Below are 24,409 nucleotides of genomic sequence, written 5' to 3' on the forward strand. Positions count from 1 at the left end.
ATAGGCAATCAGACAGGGCTAGGTCCTGGAAAGAACTAGTGTAGAAATCCAGATACCTTGCAACTGCTGTGGGCCGGGCTTCCAAACAAAAGTTCAAACAAATGGACCCACATCCTAAGAATTCATAATCTTAAAAGTTCTCTATCACCCTGAGGAAGGCAGGAGTCACCATCCCAACCACTACAGAAAGAGTCACTGCTCTTAAGCATGCCCACTTGCTAAGTACTCACTTCCCCATGGTTCCCTGATGTAATCCATTTTGCCTGAGCAACTAATCTTACTGGCTGATCACACTTCAGTCAAACAATATGCGCACCTTCTAAGTTCCCAGTTTTCCCCACTTTGGACCCATATCAGTGATTTTCTCTATAAAATGAAATATGATCTCAAGTTCTGCATCAGTCCATTAATTGTTTATTTTCAAAGCTAATTTTTGGAGTTAGAATTCACTTTTCATTCAGCAAAAGACAATGGACATAAACCAGGGATTTCTGTCATTAGAATCTTACATCTACAAATAATTTACAAAAGAATTCTTTGATACTCATATATGATTTATTTATTATTCTCAGTCATCTTCTCCCTGAGCATAAGGTGTGTGGACATTAAAGATTTGGCTAAAATCATTTCTTAGTATTTCCCTGTATTAATATCTGAAAATTACAGTGCAGAGAGGTAATTTTCTACATGTATGGAACTTCTCAGGAATCTTCAGAAGTGGTCAGATGTCACACTGACAGAATTTCTTGACAGCTGAGGCAGGCAGGCAAGACTAGAATGAGCTGTCACTGACATCTGTCTGTCCTCTTGGTCAGTGTCTTAGTCAATTTATGCTCGTCGCTGAGACAAAATACCTGATGCCCAAGTTGGGAAAGGAGAGGTTTATTTCTTATAGTTTTTTTTGAGGTTTCAGTCCACACTCAGTTGGCTCCAAGTAAGGCGGGCATGGCTGGACCGCAGCTCATGGCAGCCACTGACAGCAAGCTTGAACCAGCAAAGAGAGCAAGACACACCTGCTTCCTGCCATTACATCACATCCTGGCTCCACCCCTTTGTGGGTGGAGCACTGACACCATCAATCCAAGCACTAGACACTGAACGAATAACAAATGCACAATTTAAACTCATGAGGCCTGGGGGACACAGACAAAAACCCTGACAGTCAGTTGCTCAAAGATACCAGGCACATGGACGACATCAGTCTCCTAATGCTTCTGCCACCCAAGTCTGCTGCAGAAGAGTAGTCTTTGTCTGAAGAAAATGAGTGATGCAGCAGCAACCCATCACTCTGAGTTCCCCAGAATCTACCTTCAAGGCGACTTGGAGGCATAGAAAAGCAGCACAGATGATAGCTGTCAGCCCTACACAGGGAGGTTTATGTAAGGGGCTGTATCACTGTGGGAGGATATTGCAAACTTTGTTGACAGAAATAAACTCCAGCATCTTCAGCTTCCACTCTGCTGATTTTCAGTGTGAAATCTGTCCCTGACCCACTGCCACTGAACCTGTCTGGGACTCCAGTGGCTCTGTTGGAAACCTCATAGACTAGAAGCTGTGGGGATTGGCCTGGCTTCTGTAGGTACCAATGCAAGTAGGTACTATAGCTACCAGCAACGCTCTGACTGGACCTGCAGGCGATGGAGGCTGGCTCTCCAGGGCTCTTGGAGAGGAAGTTTGGAGTCTGGGTCATCACAATATCCCCACTGGATCCTGAAACAATAACACAGTTTAAGGTTACATGGAAACATTGTGAACATCGTGCACTGTGCACTCTGTTTATTATTTAGTTTAAGTTAATTTTCTTGTTTATATCATACAAGTTTTTCTAAAACAAAACAAAATTATATTTTAAAAAAAGCTTGTCACTGTATTTGTAAGGCACAAGAAGTCTCTTTCTCATGTAATACTTTTAAAGTCCTGGTCATTATTAGTAATCTACTAATTTTCTTAAAATTTCAAATTCCCATCCTTGCAGCAACATTATGTCTCTAACACATGACCTCAGTGAAAACAACCATCAATAGGACCTTTGCACTCCCTCCACTCCTTCATCTCCCCTGTTCTTACCAGGGATGCAGAGCATTAGCAGCCCCACAAGCTGAGCAGGGAGCCTCATTTTGAGAAGCTGATCTCTGGAGGCCTGATCAGTCAACACAAGCTTAGAGCTCAGCTTTTTATCTCAGACTTACAGTGAAGGACCCCCCTGGGGACTCTATGCAAATCCCCTGGTGGGTGCAGTGGTGTGAGACCACCTTGTGGTAAAGGGGAAGGTGACAACAGGAAGAAGGTGGACCCCAGTGACAAAAAAATCCCTTAAAGGGGCACACGTACATATTTAGTAAAATTGGTCTTCAGTAGGGAGCAGAATTATTTGAAGGACAAAGTTTATAACGAGGACACTTGACATTGAACAAGCTGTTCTAGAAAGTCCAGGGATATAGAGCTGAGATGTTAAGATTTATTTCAGAGCTGAGTTTCTATGAGCTGAACAAACTATGTTTGTTCTCTCAGTTAATGTGGAGAGATAAAGCAACTTCCAACCCTGTAAGTACAGAAAGCAGAAGGTTTCACAATGAAAGACAATCGAAATCTAGCTAAATAGTTTCCTGGTATCTGCATCATAAGGTTAAATATTTGAAATACCAGATGAAGTGCTAGAAACTGATTTTTCCTGAGACTTAAAATCAGTGAATTCTCTGTCACATGGCTTGATGAAGAATAAAATGTGAGTCTAATGCACATGAATGACAGTGACTTTTAGTCTGCAAAGAAACAGAAATGGGTTTAGCCTTCACACAGTAAATATAAAATTATGTTTGGCCAGGTTTTATAATGCATTTCACACCCACTATAATTATCTCACATAGTCCAGACTGGTCATAGGGATTATCAGGGAAACAACTTCCTAGAATAATAGTACAGAATAAAGAAGGAATAACTTAATGTTACAAGATTGCAAGTGCTGCTGAGAGAATTTATTTCTTCACAGAGTTTCCCTAAGTAGGACCAGGTCCTATCTAAGTAAATTTTGACAACAGTGGGAGAGTTCAAGTATGTACCCTGTTAACTACACTGGGCAGATTTGGGGACTGTTTAGAAATGAACCTGCAATTTAGTAAGAAATGATGTACAGGCGGCCAATCACAGACCCTATGGGTGACTCATTTAGGTCACTGTTGAACACTGCAGGCTTTCCAGGCTAGTGCCACTCTACACAGAAGGCCTGAGGACAGGGTTGTTGGGAAACAAGAGTAAAGTGGGATCTATTGTGGTTCACAAGCTAATTTGGAACTCCAAGGACTGTTTTAGACTGAATGTCTCTGTCACGCTTACAGTCATACATTAAAATTCTATTCCTTGTTTTGAAGGTATTTTTAGGCAGGGTCTTGGCTAGATACTTAGGTGACATCACTAGCGTGCTGTGCATATGACAGAACTAGAGGCTCCCTAAGGAAAGAAAAGGACTTCTTTTTCTTTATCTTCCATGTGAGGACACAGAGGAAAGGTGGCAATCTTCAAGGAAGGACATCTCTCCTGATGTTTCCAGTCTGACAGCACCTGGATCTTGGGCATCTCAACCTCTGGAATGTTCACAAATTAGTGTGTGTTTTACAAAACACTCAGTCTAGGAGCTTTTGTTATTGTAGCTAAAACTTAGTGACATTGTTCCCTTTGTTATCTATCACCACTGATTAGACAAAATGCCTGAAAAGGTTAAATGAAAACTTCTTTGTGATATGAGAGGCACTGAAGCCCACACCAGTGCCCATTAATAAAGTTTGTCTTATCATCCTTACATGTTGCATGGATTTTCATTGGCAGCTTGTTATATCACAGGAGGAGCTGCCTGCAAGAAAGTAATGTGGGACGCTGTCTGCTTTTGCATGTGGATGCATTTGAACATGTTTTCTAGGGGTAAAGATTAAAATCCTTAAGTCTGTGACATTTTGGGTCTCAGAGGTAATTAAGATCCTGCCCATGAGATACTTTCCTATGGAAGATTTTTCAAACTGAGGGAGAGGAAGAACTTGAATGATGGGAGGATATCATTTCCTTGTCTGGATCTCAGACAAGCAGAGCATACTGTAGCAGCATCCTGACTCCCTGGCTTTCTGCCTGAATGGAAGAGAGTCCTCTAATCACAGAAAGTACAGGGGGAATTCATGGAAGTAGGACTGGGTGTATCCTACTGCTGCTCCTCATATATTTCTGTTTTAATACACGTAAACCCTATAGATGAACCCAATTCTAATCAGCCATCAGCCTTCTCTCGTATGCAATTATTCACTGACAGAATAACTTAAAAATAATTAACAGACTATATCTTGTGGGTTTCAAGTCTCAATGTGACTGAGAGGTTGTGTCAGGTGTTCACATATGTATGTCTCATTGTGTGTGTCATGTTCCATGTGCCTTAGTATCTCTCCAAGGACATGTGGAACTTTACCTGTATCATGTTTGTTTTATTCTGGTCTGTTCAAGTATTCTGTTAGATTTTGATAGTGGAGACATCAGTAAACAGAAATATTTTAGAGTCTCCATTGACTGTCTATATCCTTGCTAGCAATTTACACCAACCCTATGCCCCTCTGATTGCTGAGATTTAGTGGCCGGCTCCTCTCGACAGTTTTCACTGGTCCCTGAATCTCAAGAACAAGAACAGTGTCAGTACAGTCAGCTTGTACATCTCCTCTCAGTCCTTGTTGCTTCTGTTTCACAAGGGAAGGAGAAGCTTTTAATCATGTGCATACACAGTGCACCATGACATGGAGGCCATCTCTGCATGCTCTCTTCCTTGTACCGGACAGCATGGCTTCCCTTGGCCCTAAACCACAGTTCCGTATCGTCATCTGCTGTGGCTCACCCTGCAGCCTCCTGAGGCCTGCTGTGGTCCTCCTGCAGCCTTGACACCTGCTACCCAATGGAGAATCAGCTGATAAATTTTCACTTCAACAAGGATAAGTGAAATTTTTAAGTTATGAAGTCAATAAATATGATGCTTTATTTCAAGATTTTTGCTGTTTCTGTTATTGTTGAAGATGATCATGTTGTTATTTAATAATATTCTGGTAATTTCATACACATACTTTTGTTTACTCCTGAGTTTTGTGATTGCATTGTAAATAATGATAGTATAAATGCTTTTTAAATATAACTTTAATTTTTTCCTCTATCATTTGTCTACATCAGAAAACTTTATTAGGGCTCTAAATTTTAATCAGTGGTTTGTAATTTCTACTGTTAGTGTTCCTAGTTCTCTGTGGATTGATTTTTGTTTTCTGCCTTCATTGCCATTTTATCTGTGAATTATGACAATGTTCATTCTTACATCGCAGTTACTGTTATTCTTAATTTGTCCCCATAATTGCATTAGGCATTGCTGTACACCTCTAAAGACTTTATCCCAATGGAGAGGAAATACATCAATGTGACTCCAGTGTCAGTGCCAAAGAGCTTCTTCCTCAACTTACATGTAGAGCTAAGTCAGGGGAGGATGGCAAGAGTCACAGTGATAATCTGTACAGCACTGTCTTGTTCATCATCATGCGATTTCCACACAATTAAACAGAGTGTGTGCTAAGCTGAGCAGACTTCAGAGCAGCTTATGTACAGAGAGCCCCTGGTATGAGTAAAGCACAATAAAATTCTTACAGAGGTTTTTAATTCCATGGTGAATTGCTGTGGGGCACCTGCTACTGTACTGAGAATGGCAATAAACAGCAAAATCATCAAGCCCTGGATCACTTCTGAGAGTGAAATAACAGTCTGTCACTGATTCAGCACAGAGCAACCATGTCAGACCCACTTGATGAGGATTCCAGGAGCCTGCATCTATGAGGCTCTGTTACCTCCAATACTCTGATTGTGCCTGCAGTTAGGGGTACTTCATGCGCTGCAGACGCACAAGAGAAGAGAAGTTTGTATCATCAAAGTTTCTCCTACCATATCTGAGTTGGGAGAGAAAGCAGGAAAGTTATGCTTGTAATCCAGATCTGTCCTGTTGTAATACCAGCAGAGTCAAGCTTCCTGAACTACACAGACCTTCAAATGTCTGTGCTTGCTAAGCAGAGGAATCGGATCACAGGATCTCATGATGTTCAGACAGTTTTCACAGATGTGCAGAGCCACCTTTGTTCCCTTTACCTGGAAGCTACAATGCCAGGAGGCAGCTAGCAGAGCTGCACTTCACTGGTTCAATCTGGACCCAGCTGGATCAGACCTGCCACAGAATTTGATTAAGGGTATTGGCATAGGCTCTGACTGGAAGGAATCCTGGAAGGAGCACACAATGCATGAGTGTCTGGGTGAGCTGAGTCTCCTCCCTCCTCTTCCTGCCCTTGAGTACCCCGTGCCCACATGCTCATGTCAGGAGAGCCCTCACTAAGCCTGAGTTTGGAATATCTATTCTCTGACCATATAATTTAATCACTGAGTTTTTCAAATTTACTCATCACTTGGATTCAGTCGGGTGTTTCTTGCCACACTCTGTAGAAATAAATAAAAACTTCTGATCCCATTTCTTTCATTGTAAGACCAAAATCTCTAGATATTTTCCTTCAGTGTATGGTTTGATTGGGTTATATAAAGAACTGAGCAGCATTTATATCCCTGACATGATTCTTCTTTACATTCACTGTTGTGAGTGCCCTGATATACTTGAAATTTAAGAGAAATTATTAAATACAAAGATGATCATAGGTGCATAGAGTAAATGAATCTAGGGTTTAAAGCCTGAATGGAAAACATCATTTTCCTGAGGACATCCCATCAGTCGGCCCAACTCAGGCTCCCTTCTCCTCATCAGCCTGAAAAACCCCCTCTCATTGTCTTCATCATGTGGAATTTCATTTTGGTTTTTCCTGTATATTTTGGTATCATTAACACTGAGTATATCTGCAAGTAAATTACACTATGAATGGTTTGTATCCTGTCTTTCCCTAAAACACAAATATACTGAATGTGAGAGAAACAAAACCAGACACTGTATTTCACAATCTCCTCCAAATCTGATAGGGCAACAAGTTAACACCAAATTTGCTTGACGAATACCGAGTTCCATCTGTTTTTAAGGACAAATGTACTTGTGACATGATGAGATCCTGAGCATTCAAACTTTGGTCTTCTTTTTGCTCTAATTAAGTTTTTTTGGACTAATACTACATTATTGGGAATGTAGCAAAGCATTGAGCAAAACACTGTTAGTTCTACAGAGTATTTTGATTAGAAATATATTGTTTAAGGAAAGAAAATGCACATACCAGAGAGGAATTATTGCTTGCACATGCTGGTCCACAGTAATTGGTCCACAGTAATTCCCTTGATAACTGTTACCATTGGTATGTGCTCATTGATGCACCACAGGGCATATATGTATTAAGTACTGGTCATAATTTATTTAAGCCAGAAGATTTAAACTCTCATTAGCTATGCTTTCCTCATATGTATACTCATGAAGTCCTTCCATGACTGATGGCCAAGTATTTAACACATGGGGATCTCCAAGATATTTGAGAATAGAGAATAACTGAAATCTGTTTATTGTACCATAGCAACCAATGAAATCACCTTGTTCGGGTATGTGCTTCTGATTGGAATATTATTGGAAAGCCTTATTTGTCAAACATTGACTATGTGAAAAATTCAATTGTAGAAATTACCCATTATTTTGGTTTTGAAGTTTTTAATCTCTTTTCTGGGGAAAGACTGCTTCTCTTTTGATTTGTCAAGGATGATTTCCCAAGTGTACGTTGATAGGAAACTCATCGTGTGACTTTCCACATACATCCTATAACTCTCTCTTATTTTCAATTTAGTGCACAACTTAATGATATTGTTAGATATGATCCAGTGTTCACAAATAAATAGAAACGCATTTGACATTTGTGGGATGTTTTCCAACTGATAAAAATCTGAGACCAAGAACAATAGGGACCAAATCACACTCAGCAATCAACCCCCGATATCAACATCACTTCTTAGTGGAAATTTCTCATGTCCAATTTGCTTTCTATGCTTTGGTGTAGAATGATATAAATTGAGAATTATGCATGAGGTTTCAAAGAGTTACCAAGTGTAGTGCTTATACAAATAAAAAGGAAGACACATGATCAGAGGTGAAGTCTGCGAACTCACAAGAAGTGAAACTCTAGGCAAGTGACAGAATCATAATGTTACTCTTAGTTGTTATAACACAGCCTTAAGATCACAGGGTGGATTGTTCTGTGGTGCTACCATGATCTGGGCGAGCACCAGAGAATACTCCACTTCATGTATCAGCTGCTCTGACTACCTCAGGTCAGTAGAAGTTGTAATTATATTATAAATCAATGTGTTAAAACAACTCCTGTTGGAACATCTTGAACAGTTTTCTTTGACTCACTGAGTTCCAAATGATGCCACATCATAGAATAATCAGATACCATACATTTTCCTTAAATTAAGAAAACAGTTGACATTCAGGGATGCAGGGATAAGCAGAAGTAAAGGCAACGACAGTGCAGAACAGAAACCATTACCCATTCCACTGAATCCTCCAGTCATCTAAATTTCAAACTGCTTCTAGAGAACATGTTCAGCAGATGGAGACATTAAGAGGACAAACAGGGGTAGCTCAGGCTCACACTTCTGCTTTTTGGTTTATGTTATAGCTCGTATAAATTTTTAAAGTCAACTCTGACACTGTGGATGGTTAAGAATTGCAACATCTTATTAATACAATCAGCCAGGCTGTAAGAAAACCTCTATGAAGGGACAAGAAGAACTGACCACATTGGAATGATTTGTTGCAGAGCCTGTGTTTCTGCCAGGATCTCCAGGGCAGAATCCATGCAAACAATAGTGTATGAATGATGCCCTGCACTCTTTGTGTTTTTGCACGTGTTTTTGTACTGGTTTTCATTTCATTTCATGCACATTCTGAAGCCATGACCTGTGGAGCTGAGAGAAATTAAGGAAAACAGGAGAGTACAGCATATCATAGCTAAGATATGAGAAGAAAAATAAAGATAATAACATTTATAAACTATTTGTAGTGGTTCATATGTCTATAGACATTGATCAAACATGCCTAAAATGCCTTAGTAAAATATAAGCAATTGTGTTTCCCCAGATTCTGTGCCACAGTCTCCTCAAATGCACACAGACTCATGATACTGTCTGTGTTTTTTATGAGATCAAACGCCCTCCAAAGTTTTTCTTAACAAATGTCTTTTCTGAATAATTTACAAGAATAAAAAAGTAAATGTGAGACACTGTATCAGCCAATAAACAGAGGTCAGAGATTTGGACAATTTAAAATTTGTATAGTATTTTCTGACAACAAAAAGTTCAACTTTTTTTTTCTGCTTTGCCTCTGTGACAACACTGAATCATTCATATCTGGCTTAACACCAGTGTTCTCAGTAGGGTTATAGTGTCTCTTAGGATCAAGTAGTTAAATAGATATTCCTGGAAGATATTTGGAGAACTTCATTACAATCATGTTTTTCAAGGAACTAAAATCATTCACAGCACATATCCATTTTTTTCTTTTTCAGCATTTTTAAAATTTTATTTTAAACAAAACAAAACAAAATGAAATGGAATACAGCCAATCGAAACAAAACAATGAGAGCAGTACAGGACTTCAAAACAAGATAACAGAAAATCAACAATGGCTTCCATAATGCTCATGCTGTCTTTAAAATAGCTGTCCATACCATAAATCATAAAATCAAGTAAAACAATGAAAGTGATACAAGACTCCAGAATAAGACAATAGGATATGAATGATGGCTATCATATATAATGTATCTTGTTATCTTTGAAATACCTTTATATACTATCACACACAATACAATCTATCAAAATAAAACAGAGCAAAACTATGTCAAACAAAACCATGAAAACTATACAGGACTTGAAAACATGGTAGTAGGAAATTAACAATGGCCACCCCCTTCTGTTTTTAGGTATTTCCTCCCCTTTTATATTCACAGTATCTATTGTACAATTTGGATCCCTCTAAGTCCTTCAGGGTACTTTTTTCTCTTTAATTTTAAAGGGAATAAAACAAAGAAATAAAACAAATTGAAACAGTGATAAAGTAGTAGGAAATCTCCCAGTTACTCTATTGCATACTGTTGTCCTCTAAATAGCTGCTCAGCTTTAGGGTTACAAAGTCCATCATACATCCCAGTACCTCCAAGTCAGCTGTTGTTTACAGGGGTGCTGTTCTCCTCACCCCAGGCAACATACTTGCTGTTGAACAGATAGGAGATTTGCATCCATCATGGTTCTCTCCAACCTGTCCACTTTCTACATTACTACTTAGTCTTATTTCTCAGCTGATTATGTATAGCTCATAATTCTTACATCTATCTTGTTCTAGAAGAGGATTATCATTCTTGCCATATGGAGGGACACAGTACATGTGTGCAACAAACCAAAGAAAAAGCATGAAGGGTGTTGTGCAGACATTTAAAAATACTTTAATTAATGTAATGTTGCTTTTTTAAGCATTTAGTTAGATGAATTAGAAGGATGTGAAGGAAACATTTCCAGTCCACATTAGAATACACTAGCCCTGATGATGAGATGAAATCAAATTTATAGTTACCCTGGTACAGTGTTGACTTCTACAAAAGTGGAAATCAGGTGTATGGAAGTGGGGAAGCATAGACCTCTTACTGTAAAATTAAGGGAAGGGTTTTGGAACAGAGCCTGCAAACCTGGGAAGAGCTCAGACTTACACTGCCGAGAGCTGTAGGCTGGGGAGAAAGTTACTGCTGTCTTGCATCTTCGGGCTGAGGACCAGAGAAGAAAAGCATTTGGCACCCACAACCCTGAACTAGGCCAAGAGTGTGAGGCCAGGAAAAGTGTCTGAGAAGGCAGGACATCAACATTGGACCCAGCTATTCTAAGTGCTGTTCTCTCTGAGGGATAAAGGATAGAATGGCAATCAGTAAATGTCCCATCCAGATCCCTGTCTCACTGTTCTTCTTTGAAACAAAACGGACCTTGGTAAACACATACATACATCTTAAGTCACACAATATTATGTCACAGAACAATATTATGTCACAAAATAATATTAAATTATCACATAAATAACTCATTACAGCCATATTTGACATATCTTTTTAACTTTTCGCAAAGCCACAATGGTTGCTTCCCCACATTTCCTTCCTCACCACATTCCCTGCTCGTTATGAAGCATAGCACTGCCCCATCCATGTGGACCATGCAGTCCACTCTGGGAGCATAACTGGGACAGAGCTTAACATCACATCCTGTTTTCTCTGTTCCTTCCCTGCCCTCTCATCCATGGGACACACTAAAGTGTCTTCTAGTTTGCTGAATGGAGTCTTCAGTGTGTTCAGTTTTCACCTCCTCTGATTTTGTAAGTGCACTTAAGCCTCAAGGCACGTGGCTGCTGCATCTTCAGAACTGCAGAATGTCTTATCCAGCACATGCTTGCCAGTTACCAACCCAGGTTCCAGACTCTGCTTCTTGACTCCTCATATAAGTTTTAATGTCACCAACCATGTCTACTGAAAATCAGAAAGAAGTAGAAGAAATGCAGAAAATGGCACATGGGCAGCAGCCATGGCCATTGCCAGCCTTCTCGGCAGAAATGTGAGCCCCTGAAATCTAGAGAGAGAGCTCCAAGTCCTTAGGGCTTCCCTCCTGAAAAGGAACAGTGCTTCTCTTGAGCTCCAATGTTCCTGAAATCAAGGCTCTTCCCTGTATTTAGTATGGGGTTTGCTTGCCATCTAATGGTAGCTTTGGGACATAGCTTTTTAGAATTTTCAGTTATGGTCTGAATACTCCTCTGTGTTTGTTTTTTTTTTTTTTTTTTTTTTTTTTTTTTTTTTTTTTTCGATGCAAACATTCATTCAAAATGGATCACAGAACTGATGGTGAACACATACCTTGTAAACTTCTTAGAAAAAATGATTAGAGAAAATTGTTCTTAGATTCAACAAACTTCCCAGTTACCTTGAAAGCTCAATGTAGAAAGCAAAACATGGGTATGTAGGCATCACCTAAATTGAAAAATATTTTCTCCTAATTTTTATTTTTTATATTTTATTACTACATTTTTCCAGTACATTATCATCACATTTCTTGTGGGCAGTTGGTAAGAAAATTTTAAAAAGTGAACATTTCTGAACATATTACCAAGAAAGTTAAAAGACAAACACTAAAATGAGAGGTGGTATTTATAAAAAATTTATGTGAACAAAATTCAAATATTGAAAAAAGATAATCTTAATGTTATAAAAGAGTAAAACATCATAATATTTAAGAAGTCAATACAGTTTAAAATGGGGCAATGTGTATCACTAAAGATATTTAAATGTCTGTTAAGAACATGAAAATCAGAACAAATCATTAGTCATTCAGAAAATGCAAATTAAATCCACAATACAATATATTTTCACATAAACTATGGATAGTACAATTTTTATACTATCCATGTACTGTAATTTTTATAAAAACTATTTTGATATAGAGAGAAATAATTCTCATCTAGTGCTTGAATGTATGGATGCATGGTAAATGCAACAATTAAAAGAGAAAAGTTTTTAAAAGTAATTATGAAGGAAGTATAGAAGGAGACAAAGGGATAATCTCTTGCAAGTGGGAAGGAATCTGGTTTGAGGGACAAAGAGTGAGTGGGAGGGGACTGGGATATAAGTAGAATAAAGATAAACCATGTATGAGAGCCTAAAATCCTCATTGCCAGCATTGTCCAGCATTACATGAACTAACTAAAGTTAATATCCACAGAAACTAAGAGGGGAAGAGGAAATGAGGGGGAAAGGAAGGCAGGCAGGAGGGAAAGGGATTCAAACAGAAGCAAACTCTATTATGTATATGTAACTACTCCCTAAAATGATTGTAAAATGCATGAACTGTAAACATTTAGTAATAAACATTGACAGAAAGAGGTTATAATATCCCATAGAGCTCACAAAGACTTAAGTGCGCTCTACACAAAGTGTCCACACAAATACTTGTAAGCTTATTTGGTAGAACCGTCTTTAAGGAGAACAAAAAATTATAGGTGGTGCAGGTACCCACAAATTTTGAAAGGATCAATGACATGTGATCTATCTACAGGATGAAGTATAGTTCAGTAATAAAAAGCAAAGGTTTCAGTCTCATTGTAAGTAAAAGAAGGCAAACAATGATCTTTATTTCTTGATTGTATTTATTGGAAATGTCCAGATAATTCTATTCCACACATGGAAAAACAGGATAGTGGATACCTTAGGCTGCTGTTGGAAAGGAGCAGAAGGGTTCTTTTGTGTGGAAATAACAAAAGTTCTAATGCTAAATTGTAGTCATTTACAATTGTGTAAGTTTACTGCAAAATATTTCATTGTGCTTGTTAACAGGTGCTCATGGAAACTGGACTTCCCGCAGCCTTTTAGGGAGAGGGTGGGTCAGTGCACAGGAACTGTGCTGGGCAAACTCTAGACTCTCCATCAGGGAACATTTCATTGTCCTATTTTGCAGGCTGTGATTTCACAACTTGCTTTTGGGCTCTGAATAAACAATGGAGCCATGTTTTTTCCATTTTGTTCCCTGACAAGTATTTGTGTGGACATTTGTTCCTGGTTTCAGTGCAATAGAAATAGAAAAAAGACAACTATCAGGAAAATGTGATGACCTGCGTTGTACCATTACTGTGAAAGTAAATGATTACTGGCCATCTCTCCAGGAAATAAAAAGCCTCAGTTTTTATAATTGATACATTTCAGTAAAAACAAATCAGTTTCGATAAAATACATTCAGAAAAACATTTGACATATGACAGACTAGGAACAAAGTGATCCAATCGCTAAATAATTCAGTACAACCTGTGGAAGAATGGGTGTAAGATTCCCGTGTACTATGATTATTGCCATGACAGAACTTAGACTATTCTGTAAGAGAGTGAAGGGAGTTCATAAGAAAGGAAATCACGTGGAGCCTGATATTTGACTAGAAAATTATTAAACTAGAGAATAGATAAAAATCCACCTCCAAACAACAATTTTTAAAATCACTTTCAGAAATAACATTGATAAACTATTAAATTAAGAGAAAATGTTTAGAACTGAATAAATCAAATGTGGCCAAATTTTTGACAAAGCTAAACAATATTAGAAAAATATATTAGAGAAAAATATTAGTGAAATTGTCATATTTCAAGAGAGGAAAAATTTGAAATCCATGACTTTCTGGTGCTTTTCTCAGAATTTCCCAATGTTTCCTGTTCTATGGTTATCATACCATAACCTGATGATTCAGACAAAGCTGCGGATCAGGTAGAATTTTATGCTGATTGTGAGATTTTTTAAGAGCCCTGAGTTCTGCACTCTGAGTGGAACTCCTCCAAGCAGCAGCTGTAGCAGACCCACAGCAGGAGAGCAGCACAGCCCAGGAGTGAGCAGGTTACACGTGGCCATCACTCTGCTGAGATTGTTGTCCCAGCCAAACAGAGGAGCCTTCAAAAGCCAAATCATCAATTAAATAGCATCATCTGGTAGTGAGAAGGGATGTTTCACACTTTTCACTTTCACACTTTTCACTTTCACACTTTTCTGAATTTCAAAATAAAAGTTAATCTCGTCATTCGTACATAATAGTTCAGAAATGCACATGTGAATGGAAATAAAATTTATGGAGTGTGTAAAGGAAGTTAAAATAAATATACTCATAATTGTATGAATCACAATTAGAAAAAGCTTGTGTATTAGAGGTTATATCATTGAGAAGTACCAAGAAAAAATAAAAGCTACAGAGAAAAATAAGGAACATTCCACTGGTAGGAATAGAATGAAAAAAAAAATGAAGTAAATATAAAACAAGTTCCAGGAACTCAAGACAGGACGAACGTTTAGGAATCTGCACCCACTTTGTGTGCTGTGTCATATCTGTGTCCTGCTGCTCCTCTGTCACAGAATGCTGTCACATGAGGGAGTACAGGATTACCTTTCATTCTCTTAATTGCATTCCCAACCTAAATCTACATTGGTCACTATTTTGTCTTTTTTTGAAAAGGAAGTGATGGTGTTGATAAAGACTGAAAACTTGGCCACGAGTGGTGTTGCCGATGGTTAGAGAGGAACTATTGGTGCAGGTGGACATTGTGCTGAAAGTTATTCTTGTTTCAGCTGTATCAATTGTGACAAAAACAGAAAGAGGAACACTGGCTGGAAAAGCACAGAAACAGAAAATGAAAGTGAATGTGCATGTGCGTGAGGGAAAATCAGAAACAAATAACTGCCTGCTTGCTCAATGGGACTTCAGAAGCACCAGAAGCATCTTCTGTTTCATTTTGTTTGGTCAAGAAGGGTTTCACAAGTTTGTTTAGATTGAAATGCCAAGCACAAATCTCCACATGCTTCTTATCCTCTCTTCTTTCTTTCAGTTTAATCTGTGAACTGATGAAATTGGATGACATGATCCCATGTTTGTAGTGAATAAATGGACACGCATATCAGCGTATTTGGAGGTCCTCTCCATAGCTAGAAATTATGTGACAAATGGGTTCTAGTAATATCCTAGGCTGCTCCTCATCAACTAAACTTTTAAAAATAAGTTTCTCAGAACAACTTGTCCATCCATGCTTTGCTGTAGGGGTGACTGTGTAACAATAATCTTCTGAGAGATTAAAAGTGCAAGAGCACTAAGAACTTATTGAATTGCAGATATAAGAAGAAAGTTGAAGTCTAAAGATTTCCATGGAGAGGTGACTTTGCCAAGTGACAAAATCAGAATTCTATCCCTGGACTTTTTCGTAGGCAGAGAATCTTATGAGTCAAGGATTCATATCTTGCTTCTATGTGCAATAGGGGAGCACCAGAGCAGATCTCATCTGTGGTACCAGCTTCTCTCAATACTTCAGGACAGCACAAACTGTTGAATAGGTTGTGATTCACTGTATTAAAACAATTCCTGCTTAGAGTAATTTGAACATCTTCTCTTTTACTCAGTGAATTCCAAATGAAGCCTGTCATGGTTTATGTTTGTGTCCCCCAGGCCTCATGAGTTTGAATTGTGCATTTGTTATTCGTTCATTGTATAGTGCTTGGACTGATGGTGTTAGTGCTACACCCACTTAGGGGTGGAGCCAGGATGTGATGTAATGGCAGGAAGAAGGTGTGTCTTTCTCTTCACTGGTTTGAGCTTGCTGTCAGCGGCTACTATGAACTGCGGTCCAGCCATGCCCACCTGTCTTGGAGCCAACTGAGTGTGGACTGAAACCTCCAAAAAACTTTAAGAAATAAACCTTTCCTTTCCCAACTTGGGCATCAGGTATTTTGTCTCAGCGATGAGCATAAAGTAACTAAGACAAAGCCCAAAAGAGAATCCTCAGATATAATAATCTTTACTTTATATTAAGAAAGGCATTGATGCTCTGCTTTGGTAGGACTGCAAAGGAAGAGAGACAAAACCTTCAGAAGAAAATTTCTTCTGTTTTCTTTCAAACATTCTAGTGACTTCTGGTGACTCTGGTTGCAACTAAGAAAGGTTTGGAGGCATTGAGGGGAGCAGCTGGGGCAGCCCAGCCTCACACTTTTGCTTCCTTAGGAGGCTGATGCTGTGGCTTGTATCACTGTGAGAGGGAAACTCTTATGCTATAGACAGTAATATGTTGCAAAGTCTTCAGGTTGCAAGCTGCTGATGGTGAGAATGAATCTATCCCAGGCCCACTGCCACAGAATCTTGACAGGACTCCAGATTGCAAATTGGATGCCCAACTGATCAGAAGTTTAGGAGCTTGCCCTGGTTTCTGCTAATACTAGTTTAAGTAATTGCTAATGCCCTGACTGGCCCAGCAACTGATGGTGACTGTATCTCCTAAAGACACAGACAGGAAGGATAAAAACTGGGTCATCTAAATGTCACATTGCACACCTGATACAGGAAAAATAAACAGAATCAATCAGACTTTAAGGAAACTTCTCTGAAGAGTAGTGAAATAATGAATTTATTGTACGAGTAAATACCCTGTGCACCCATCCTTACCTGGAAGCAAGAGCAGGAGGAGCCAAGGAGCTGACTGCAGACCTCATGTCCATGCTGGGTGCTGGCTGGGACTCAGTCCTGAACTGGATGTGAGCAGCCTCTTAAGAAGTCCTTGCTTCTGTGCTCTGGAGACATGCAAAACAGCAGGGTTTGTGCTGGGCTGGGCCCAGCTGCAGCTCTAGCTTTCTTTAGTCAGTCAGGAAAGCTTGAGTGACTCAGGTCTCAGACAAGATCAGGCTCGATCACTTGTGTTAAAAAAAAAAATTGTGTTCCTCTCTGATACCCACTGGACAAAATCCATCTACCTTTAGTGACTTCATTAGCTTTGTCTTTCTCTCTGCATGTTTCTATGCATACTTTTGCTCAGTTTGTTACCAATATTCTGTGGTGGTGACCACTGGATGTGGAAGCACTTATGGAAAACAGGGGAGTGCATCATGGCTACAATACAAAGAAAAAATGAAGGAAATAGAATTTCTCATCCCTTTGAAGAGGTTTGACTTTCTCTAGACATTCATGGCTAAAATGTCAAGGTAGGATGTAATCAATTACATTTCCTAAGACTTCATGCTTCAGGGTCCCCCAAACAGACAGACAGACACACACACACACACACACACACACACACACACACACACACACACACACATATGTACATCATACTGCCTGATTTCTTAATAAGATCAAAGACCTTACCAATTGCTTCATTTTACACATCTTCTCAGTATAATTTTCAATAATGTACAGTCAGTGCAATACTCTAGCAGAGGTCCAAGCCATAAAAGAAAATCTGAAGGCTGAACAATTTAGAATTGGTCTAGGGGTTTGGTGAAAACAGAAAAAAAAACTTTTTTTGCTATGTTTCCACTTTACCTCTATCACTACATAGACTTTTCAGTCTTGGGTTTAATGTGTTGTTTACTCTAGACAGCTGCAGTTCTGCAAGGATCAGTCATCTAAAAATTACATGCAGGGGAAAAATAAAACAGAGCTCTTTGCCATATTTTCAGTAGAGCTTAAAACTTTTGTTGCATCTTTCCACTCTCATCACTCCTCTTTAACCTAATTCTCAGCTGAACACATGTGTCTCACAATTGTGCACCTACCTCTGAAAGAGGTTGATGTTCTTACCATGCACATCAAGTAAGACATGGTACTACATAAACCAAACAAAACATGACACTCTTCTTGGGTTTGTTTAAACACATTGCCTTATTTTAACATTGATTTGCTTTATGTGTTAGGTGAAACAGGTAGAGAGCTCTGAAGGAAACTTCATCTGCTCATGTTGAAACAAACATGGACCTGAGAATGAGAGGAGTCAGGTTTCTAATTATCCAGGTGGCTATACTGGCTTCAGCTAATGTTGAAATGAGCCCTGTGAATTAGAATACATCACAGACTTTCTGGCTAAGGAAAGTTTTAAAATAGAGATCTCAGGCCAGGCTAAGGTCAGGCTTGTACTGCAAAGATCTGTGGGCTGGGGAGGAAGCAGCTGCTGCCCTGCTCCATGGGGCTGAGGACTGCTCCATGGGGCTGAGGACCAGAGAAGGAAAGTCCTCAGTACCCACAGGCACTAACCCTGGTCAAGAGTGGCAGGCTAGGAAAAGTGTCTGAGAAACAGGACCCAGAGTCTCTTCCTTCTCTTCTAAGAGCTGTTTTCACTGTTCTGAGTGATAAAGGACAAGAGAGGGATCAGCAAATGACCAGTGATAGAGTTTGGTCTCAGGTGCTGTTCTGCTTAGAAATATAAGGAGCCCTGTGAAACCCACACATATACTGTGTTTCCATTATGTCAATGTAATAAGTTATTAAAGAAATAAATGAATGATTTACCATTTGAATTTTTGCTACAAATTTTGCATACTATCAGATTGAATATGAGCAACAGATGGCTCAGTGCCTAGTCCTTCCACACTCTGGAGCCTGAGCACCATGAAACTCAACACCCACCCTGACACCCATTCCATGCATGGCTTTCGAAGCAGATAGAGATGCAGATCTGAAATTACATATTTTCTTTTCTGCCCACTCTCTGGCCTTTCCTGTACAGGATGTGTCAAATGTGTTTTTTGCTCTTCAATGAATGGAGCCTCCAGTGCTTCCTGCTTCTTCTCCTCTGAAGGTCATTTACACTTACTGCACATAGTGTTATTTTCTTTCTTTTTTTATTTAAAAGGAAAAAAGAGAAAAAAACAAAGCAGTAAAATGTACAAGTAGTACAGAATTTCAAGAAAAAAATAAGATTACATATTGTCATCTTGCAAATAGTTGTCCGAATTACAAAATTAAAGCATATAAAGTGGACATTCATACAGTGAGATTTCAGACCTTTCTGTTCAATAATCCAACAAAAACTCAGTAATATGGTTTTCTATCCTATACACTTAAATATATATACAGTTATATGTTTTAGGCCACTTTCTTTTCCTCTCTTTTTTCAAATAACAATTACACTTTTTCGGTTTTATTACACCCATAGTTCATATTACATTTTTTGAAAAGAATACAATCAAATGTGACAAAACAAAACAGAGTCAGTTAGAACAGAAGGATAGACATAGTATATGATGCAAAAGTAGAATACAAGGTGATCAAAAATGATTACCATTATGCCTCTTGCTATCTTGAAAAGAGTTGCCTATAGCATCATGTATAATAGAATTGAACAAAACAGTACAGAACATGACCAATAAAACCTACACTGGAGATCTTACAGGACTTCAAAGGAAGATAATAGTCAAACCATAATGGGCATCATAGTAAATCTTACTGACTTCAAAGTGGTTTCCTATACTCTCAAACTTGATATTATCAAGCAAAACAGAATATAGTAAAATCAGACAGAACAAAGTGGGGAGAGCAATACTGGGGTTCAAATCAGGTTAATAGGAAAACAATAAAGCTACTGTATTATATCCTGCTATTTTTTAAATTTAGTTTTCCCTTAATTAAAAATAAAAAAATAAATTAATTTGAAAAAATGTGCGAGATTGAGATAAAAGAGGACATAGTAACCGAACAACACAGGTCAGAACTGAACAATTTAAGCATCATTGTGTTTCAACACGAAATACCTGACATAATAGTAGTCACCATAGTGTCTCTTTCCTTGAATTATTTGAGTATAACTTCATATACTATAGCATGAAACATATTAAGACAGTGTGAAGCCATTCAAGAGAATGTAGGAATTACAGGGTATTTAGAACCAGCTAACAGAAAATGAACAACGGTTTCTATATTATCTCTTTGCCTATAAAAATTTTGTTTATGCTATCACCTATAGTAAAATATAATAAGATACAACATGTTAAATCCCATGGAAACCGATGAACAACAGCTTAATGGAACTTCAAGACAAGATGATATTAAATCAGCACTAGCTATTATGATGTCTTGTTTTCTTCAAAATTGCTATTCATACTATCACAGATAATAAAATTGAACAACCCAGATTAAAATATTTCCAATTAATGAGTGAAAACATTATATGGCTTCAAACAAATATGATTCAGAATCATGATTACCACATACATTTATGTATTGGTACCATTTCTTACACTAGGGAAACTACTTGGTATTTACACATATGAGTTTGATTTATCTCACTTATGATTATGGTCTCAAGCTGTGTCCATTTATTTATAAATGTCTCAATCATTCTTTAAAGCTGCATAGTACTCCATTGTATAATAATATCACAACTTTTTTATCCATTCCTCAGTTGATGGACACTTAGGTTGTTTCCAAGATCTGGCTATTACAAATTGCACTGATATAAATATGGGTGCACATATATCACTGTAGTATGATGCTTTCGGTTCTTCTGAGAAAATGCCTAGGAGTGGAATAGCTGGGTCAAATGGGGCTTTCAAGTCCTAGCTTTCTGAGAAATCTCCAGACTGACCTCCACAATTTTGCACCAGTCTACACTCCCACCAGCAGTGCAGGAGAGTTCCTTTTCTCCACAGCCTCTCCAAAATTTGTTGTTGTTGGTTTTCTTGATCTTGGCCATACTTTCAGGAGTGAGATGATATCTCCGTGTGGTTTTAACTTGCATTTCTCTAATGACTAATGATGATGAAAATTTTTTCACGTATTTATTTTCCATTAGTATTTCTTCATCTGAGAATTGTATATTCATCTCCGAAGCCCATTTTGAATTGGGTCTTTGAATTTTGGGGGTGTGATTTTTTTTTTAATTCATTATATGTTTTAGACATAAGTCCTTTGTCTGAGGGGAAGTTCACTAAGATTTTTTTCCCTGTTTGTGGGATTTATTTTCACACATAGTGCTATTTTCATAGTCCTGACATTTACTGTCCTGCACAGCCTTGGTCAGTGCTGCTCTACTTCAAGCCTCCTTGAGGAAGTTTCAAGTTGTCAGACTGCAGCTAGTGATGATCAGAAAGAAAACAGAAATTTTTCATGGATTGGTTTGCCATATAAAGGTGAATTTAATATACAACAATTCATTTTATTTTATTAATTTTAAACAGAATAAAACAAAGCAACACAGAAAAAAGCAGATCAGAACAAAATAATGCAATTAACACAGGTTTTCAAAACAGACAACAGGAAATCAACTGTGGGTACTATAATGTTTCTTGTTTCCTTTAAAAATATTTTTATGTATCTTCACACATAATGAGTTCAAATAAAGCAAAATAGTATAAAACTGATCTAAACAAAGCAATGAATGCACTGCAAGCATTCAAAACTAGACAATAAGGAAAGCAAACATGGCTATTATAATGTTTCTTGTTCTCATCAAAATAGCTGTCCATACCTTCACAAATAGTGAAATCAAATAATAGGAAACAGATTAAATCCAATCAAAACAGAGAATAAAAGCATTATTGGACTTCCAAACAAGGTTATAGAAAACCAGCAATGGTTACCATAATGTCTTGTTTTCTTCAAAGTAGCTGTTCATAACATCACAGATAATAAAACCAATTCTTGTAAATTCTTTAGGTGAGGTGGTAGGCATGTATAAGCTAGTACATGTGTATCTATCCTTTCTGTATTAGAGGGAAAAAACAAAACAAAACAAAAGACAAGAAACACAAAAAGCAAAAGAAACAAATATATATAACAGTAACAAAGAGCCTAAAATGATGACAATATAGGCTTTCAAAACGAGGTCATAGAAACAGAATTAAGGTTGTTATTTTGCATAGTTATCTTCAAGAGAGTTGCTCAGATTACCAGATATACATGTGCAAAATGGATGTAATCCTATGAATGTTAACTGTTCTTTTTTCAGGAACTACTAGAATTATTAGTACAATTGTTTTAGCTATCTTATGGGTATATACACAAATTTATATCTTTTTTCTTTTCCTTTCCTTTTTTATCTCATTGTCCCTACCTGAGTTATTTTTTACCCTTTGAGCAGTTCTTTAAAACTTTCATAATATTTACTGAAGATTTTGTGTCTTATCTACTCTTTAAGTTCTTACACTAGGTAGATCACACTGTATTTACAACTTAGTGTGATTTATTTCACTTATGAGTGTGATCTCAAGTCCCATCAATTTATGTATAAAATCCTCAATGTGATCCATCTTTATAGCTGAGTAGTTCTCCATGTTCTCCCCAACAACATCAGAATATGCATTCTTCTCAGCTTCACATGGGTCATCCTCTAAAATAGACAATATACTAGGTCATAGACTATGCTTAAGTAAAAAAATTGCAACTATCCCATGCATAATATCTGATAACAGTGCCATGAAACCAGAAATTAATGACAAAATAAACTGCAAAATCTCCATAAACACATGAACATTAAATAATATTCTCCTGAAAATCAATGGCTCACAGAGGAAAGCAAATAAGATATTAAATAATATCTATAAGTAAGTGAAAATTCAAATACAACTTACCAGAACCTACGGAATGCAATGAAAGCAGGCCAAAGAGTGAGATTTATTGCTGTGTATTTTCATATCAGAAGGAAAACAAACTCAAATAAACAACCTAGTGCTTCCCCTCAAATACCTAGAAAAAGAAAAGCAAGTCAAGCCCAAAGCCAAAAGATGGGAGGAAATTATAAAGATCAGAGATGACATCAGTGCAATAGAGACTAAGAAAACAATACAAAGAATTAGCAAATCAAAGAATTAGTTCTTTAAATAATAAATAAAATGTACAAACCCCTAGCCAACCTTATTTAAAAAGGAAAGAAAAACATAAATTCATTCAATAAGGAATGAAAAGGGTGAAATCTCTTCAGACGCTGTGGAAATACAGAAGATTATCAACAACTGCTTCTAAAACCTTTACTCTCATAGGTTTGATAACAGAGAAGAAATGGATATATTCCTAAACACATATGAATTATCAAAGCTGGATCAAGAAGATAAAACACTGCTGAATAACCCAATTTCAATTAATGAAATTGAAAACGTAGTTAGAGCCTTACCAAGAAAGAAAAGCCCAGGTCCTGTGAATTCACAGGTAAATTCTAAAATAAATTCAAGAAAGACTTAATGCCAACACTCTTCAAATTATTTAATGAAATTGAAAATTTAAGCAATTCTCCTTAAATCACTCCTTGAATTAAGTGTTACCCTAATACCAAAACCAGAGAAAGACCCAAATGAAAAAGAGAACTAAAGGCCAATATCCCTAATGAACATGGATGTAAAACTCCTGAATAAAATACTGGCAAACAGAATGCAGTGAGTAAGCAAGAAAATTATATACTATGACAAGGTGGGATTCATTCCAGGAATGCAACATAATCAAATCAATAAAAGTAATGGACCATATCAATAGATCCAAATGTAAGAATAACATGGTCATTTCAATAAATGTACAAAAAGCTTTTGATAAGTTCCAACAATCATTCAAGATAAGAGCCCTACAGCAAATCAGAATAGATGGTCTTTTGCACAATCTAAGAAAGGTCATCTATGACAAATCAATAGCCAGCATCATATTAAATGATCCAAAATGAAAGCTTCACCCTAACATCAGGAACAAGACAAGGATGTCCATTATCCCAATTCCTATTTGATATAGTGCTGGAAATACTAGCAGAGGAGTTAGAAAAAACAGACAAAAGAAACAAGGGTAGGACATAACAACAATTTACAGGATTTTCAAGTTAGTATTTCCCATGATTTGACTGTGATGTCTTTAACATAAGCATTTTCTCAGGCACATTTTACACTGCTATTTAGTAAGGACAAGTTGTAATACACATTTGATGTATGTTTCTTTGGTAAATGCTTGTGTGAAATTCTCTAAATTTTTCCCTTTTTAAATGGATTATGCCCATGTAAAACTAGAGGTAGTAAATGTCCACTGAAAATAATTTTAGACACATTTACAATCTGGAAAAAAATGTAGAATATTTCTAATTTTGTAGATTGTTGTACTCTAAGAA

At 37.5% G+C, this 24,409-nt stretch overlaps 1 gene segment (V, D, J or C); it reads right to left on the bottom strand.

The window, feature by feature from the left end:
- Positions 1-513: 513 nt before the first annotated feature.
- On the bottom strand, positions 514-2,206 carry LOC134471333 (immunoglobulin kappa variable 2D-29-like). The segment is given in 2 exon segments: positions 514-1,710; positions 2,068-2,206. Coding segments are annotated over 2 exon segments (384 nt in total).
- Between the last annotated feature and the right edge of the window lie 22,203 nt (positions 2,207-24,409).

Source organism: Cavia porcellus, unplaced genomic scaffold (genome assembly GCF_034190915.1).
Source record: "Cavia porcellus strain 051 isolate PalLab524CR breed Dunkin Hartley unplaced genomic scaffold, mCavPor4.1 scaffold_18, whole genome shotgun sequence".
In the NCBI taxonomy this organism is placed as follows: domain Eukaryota; kingdom Metazoa; phylum Chordata; class Mammalia; order Rodentia; family Caviidae; genus Cavia; species Cavia porcellus.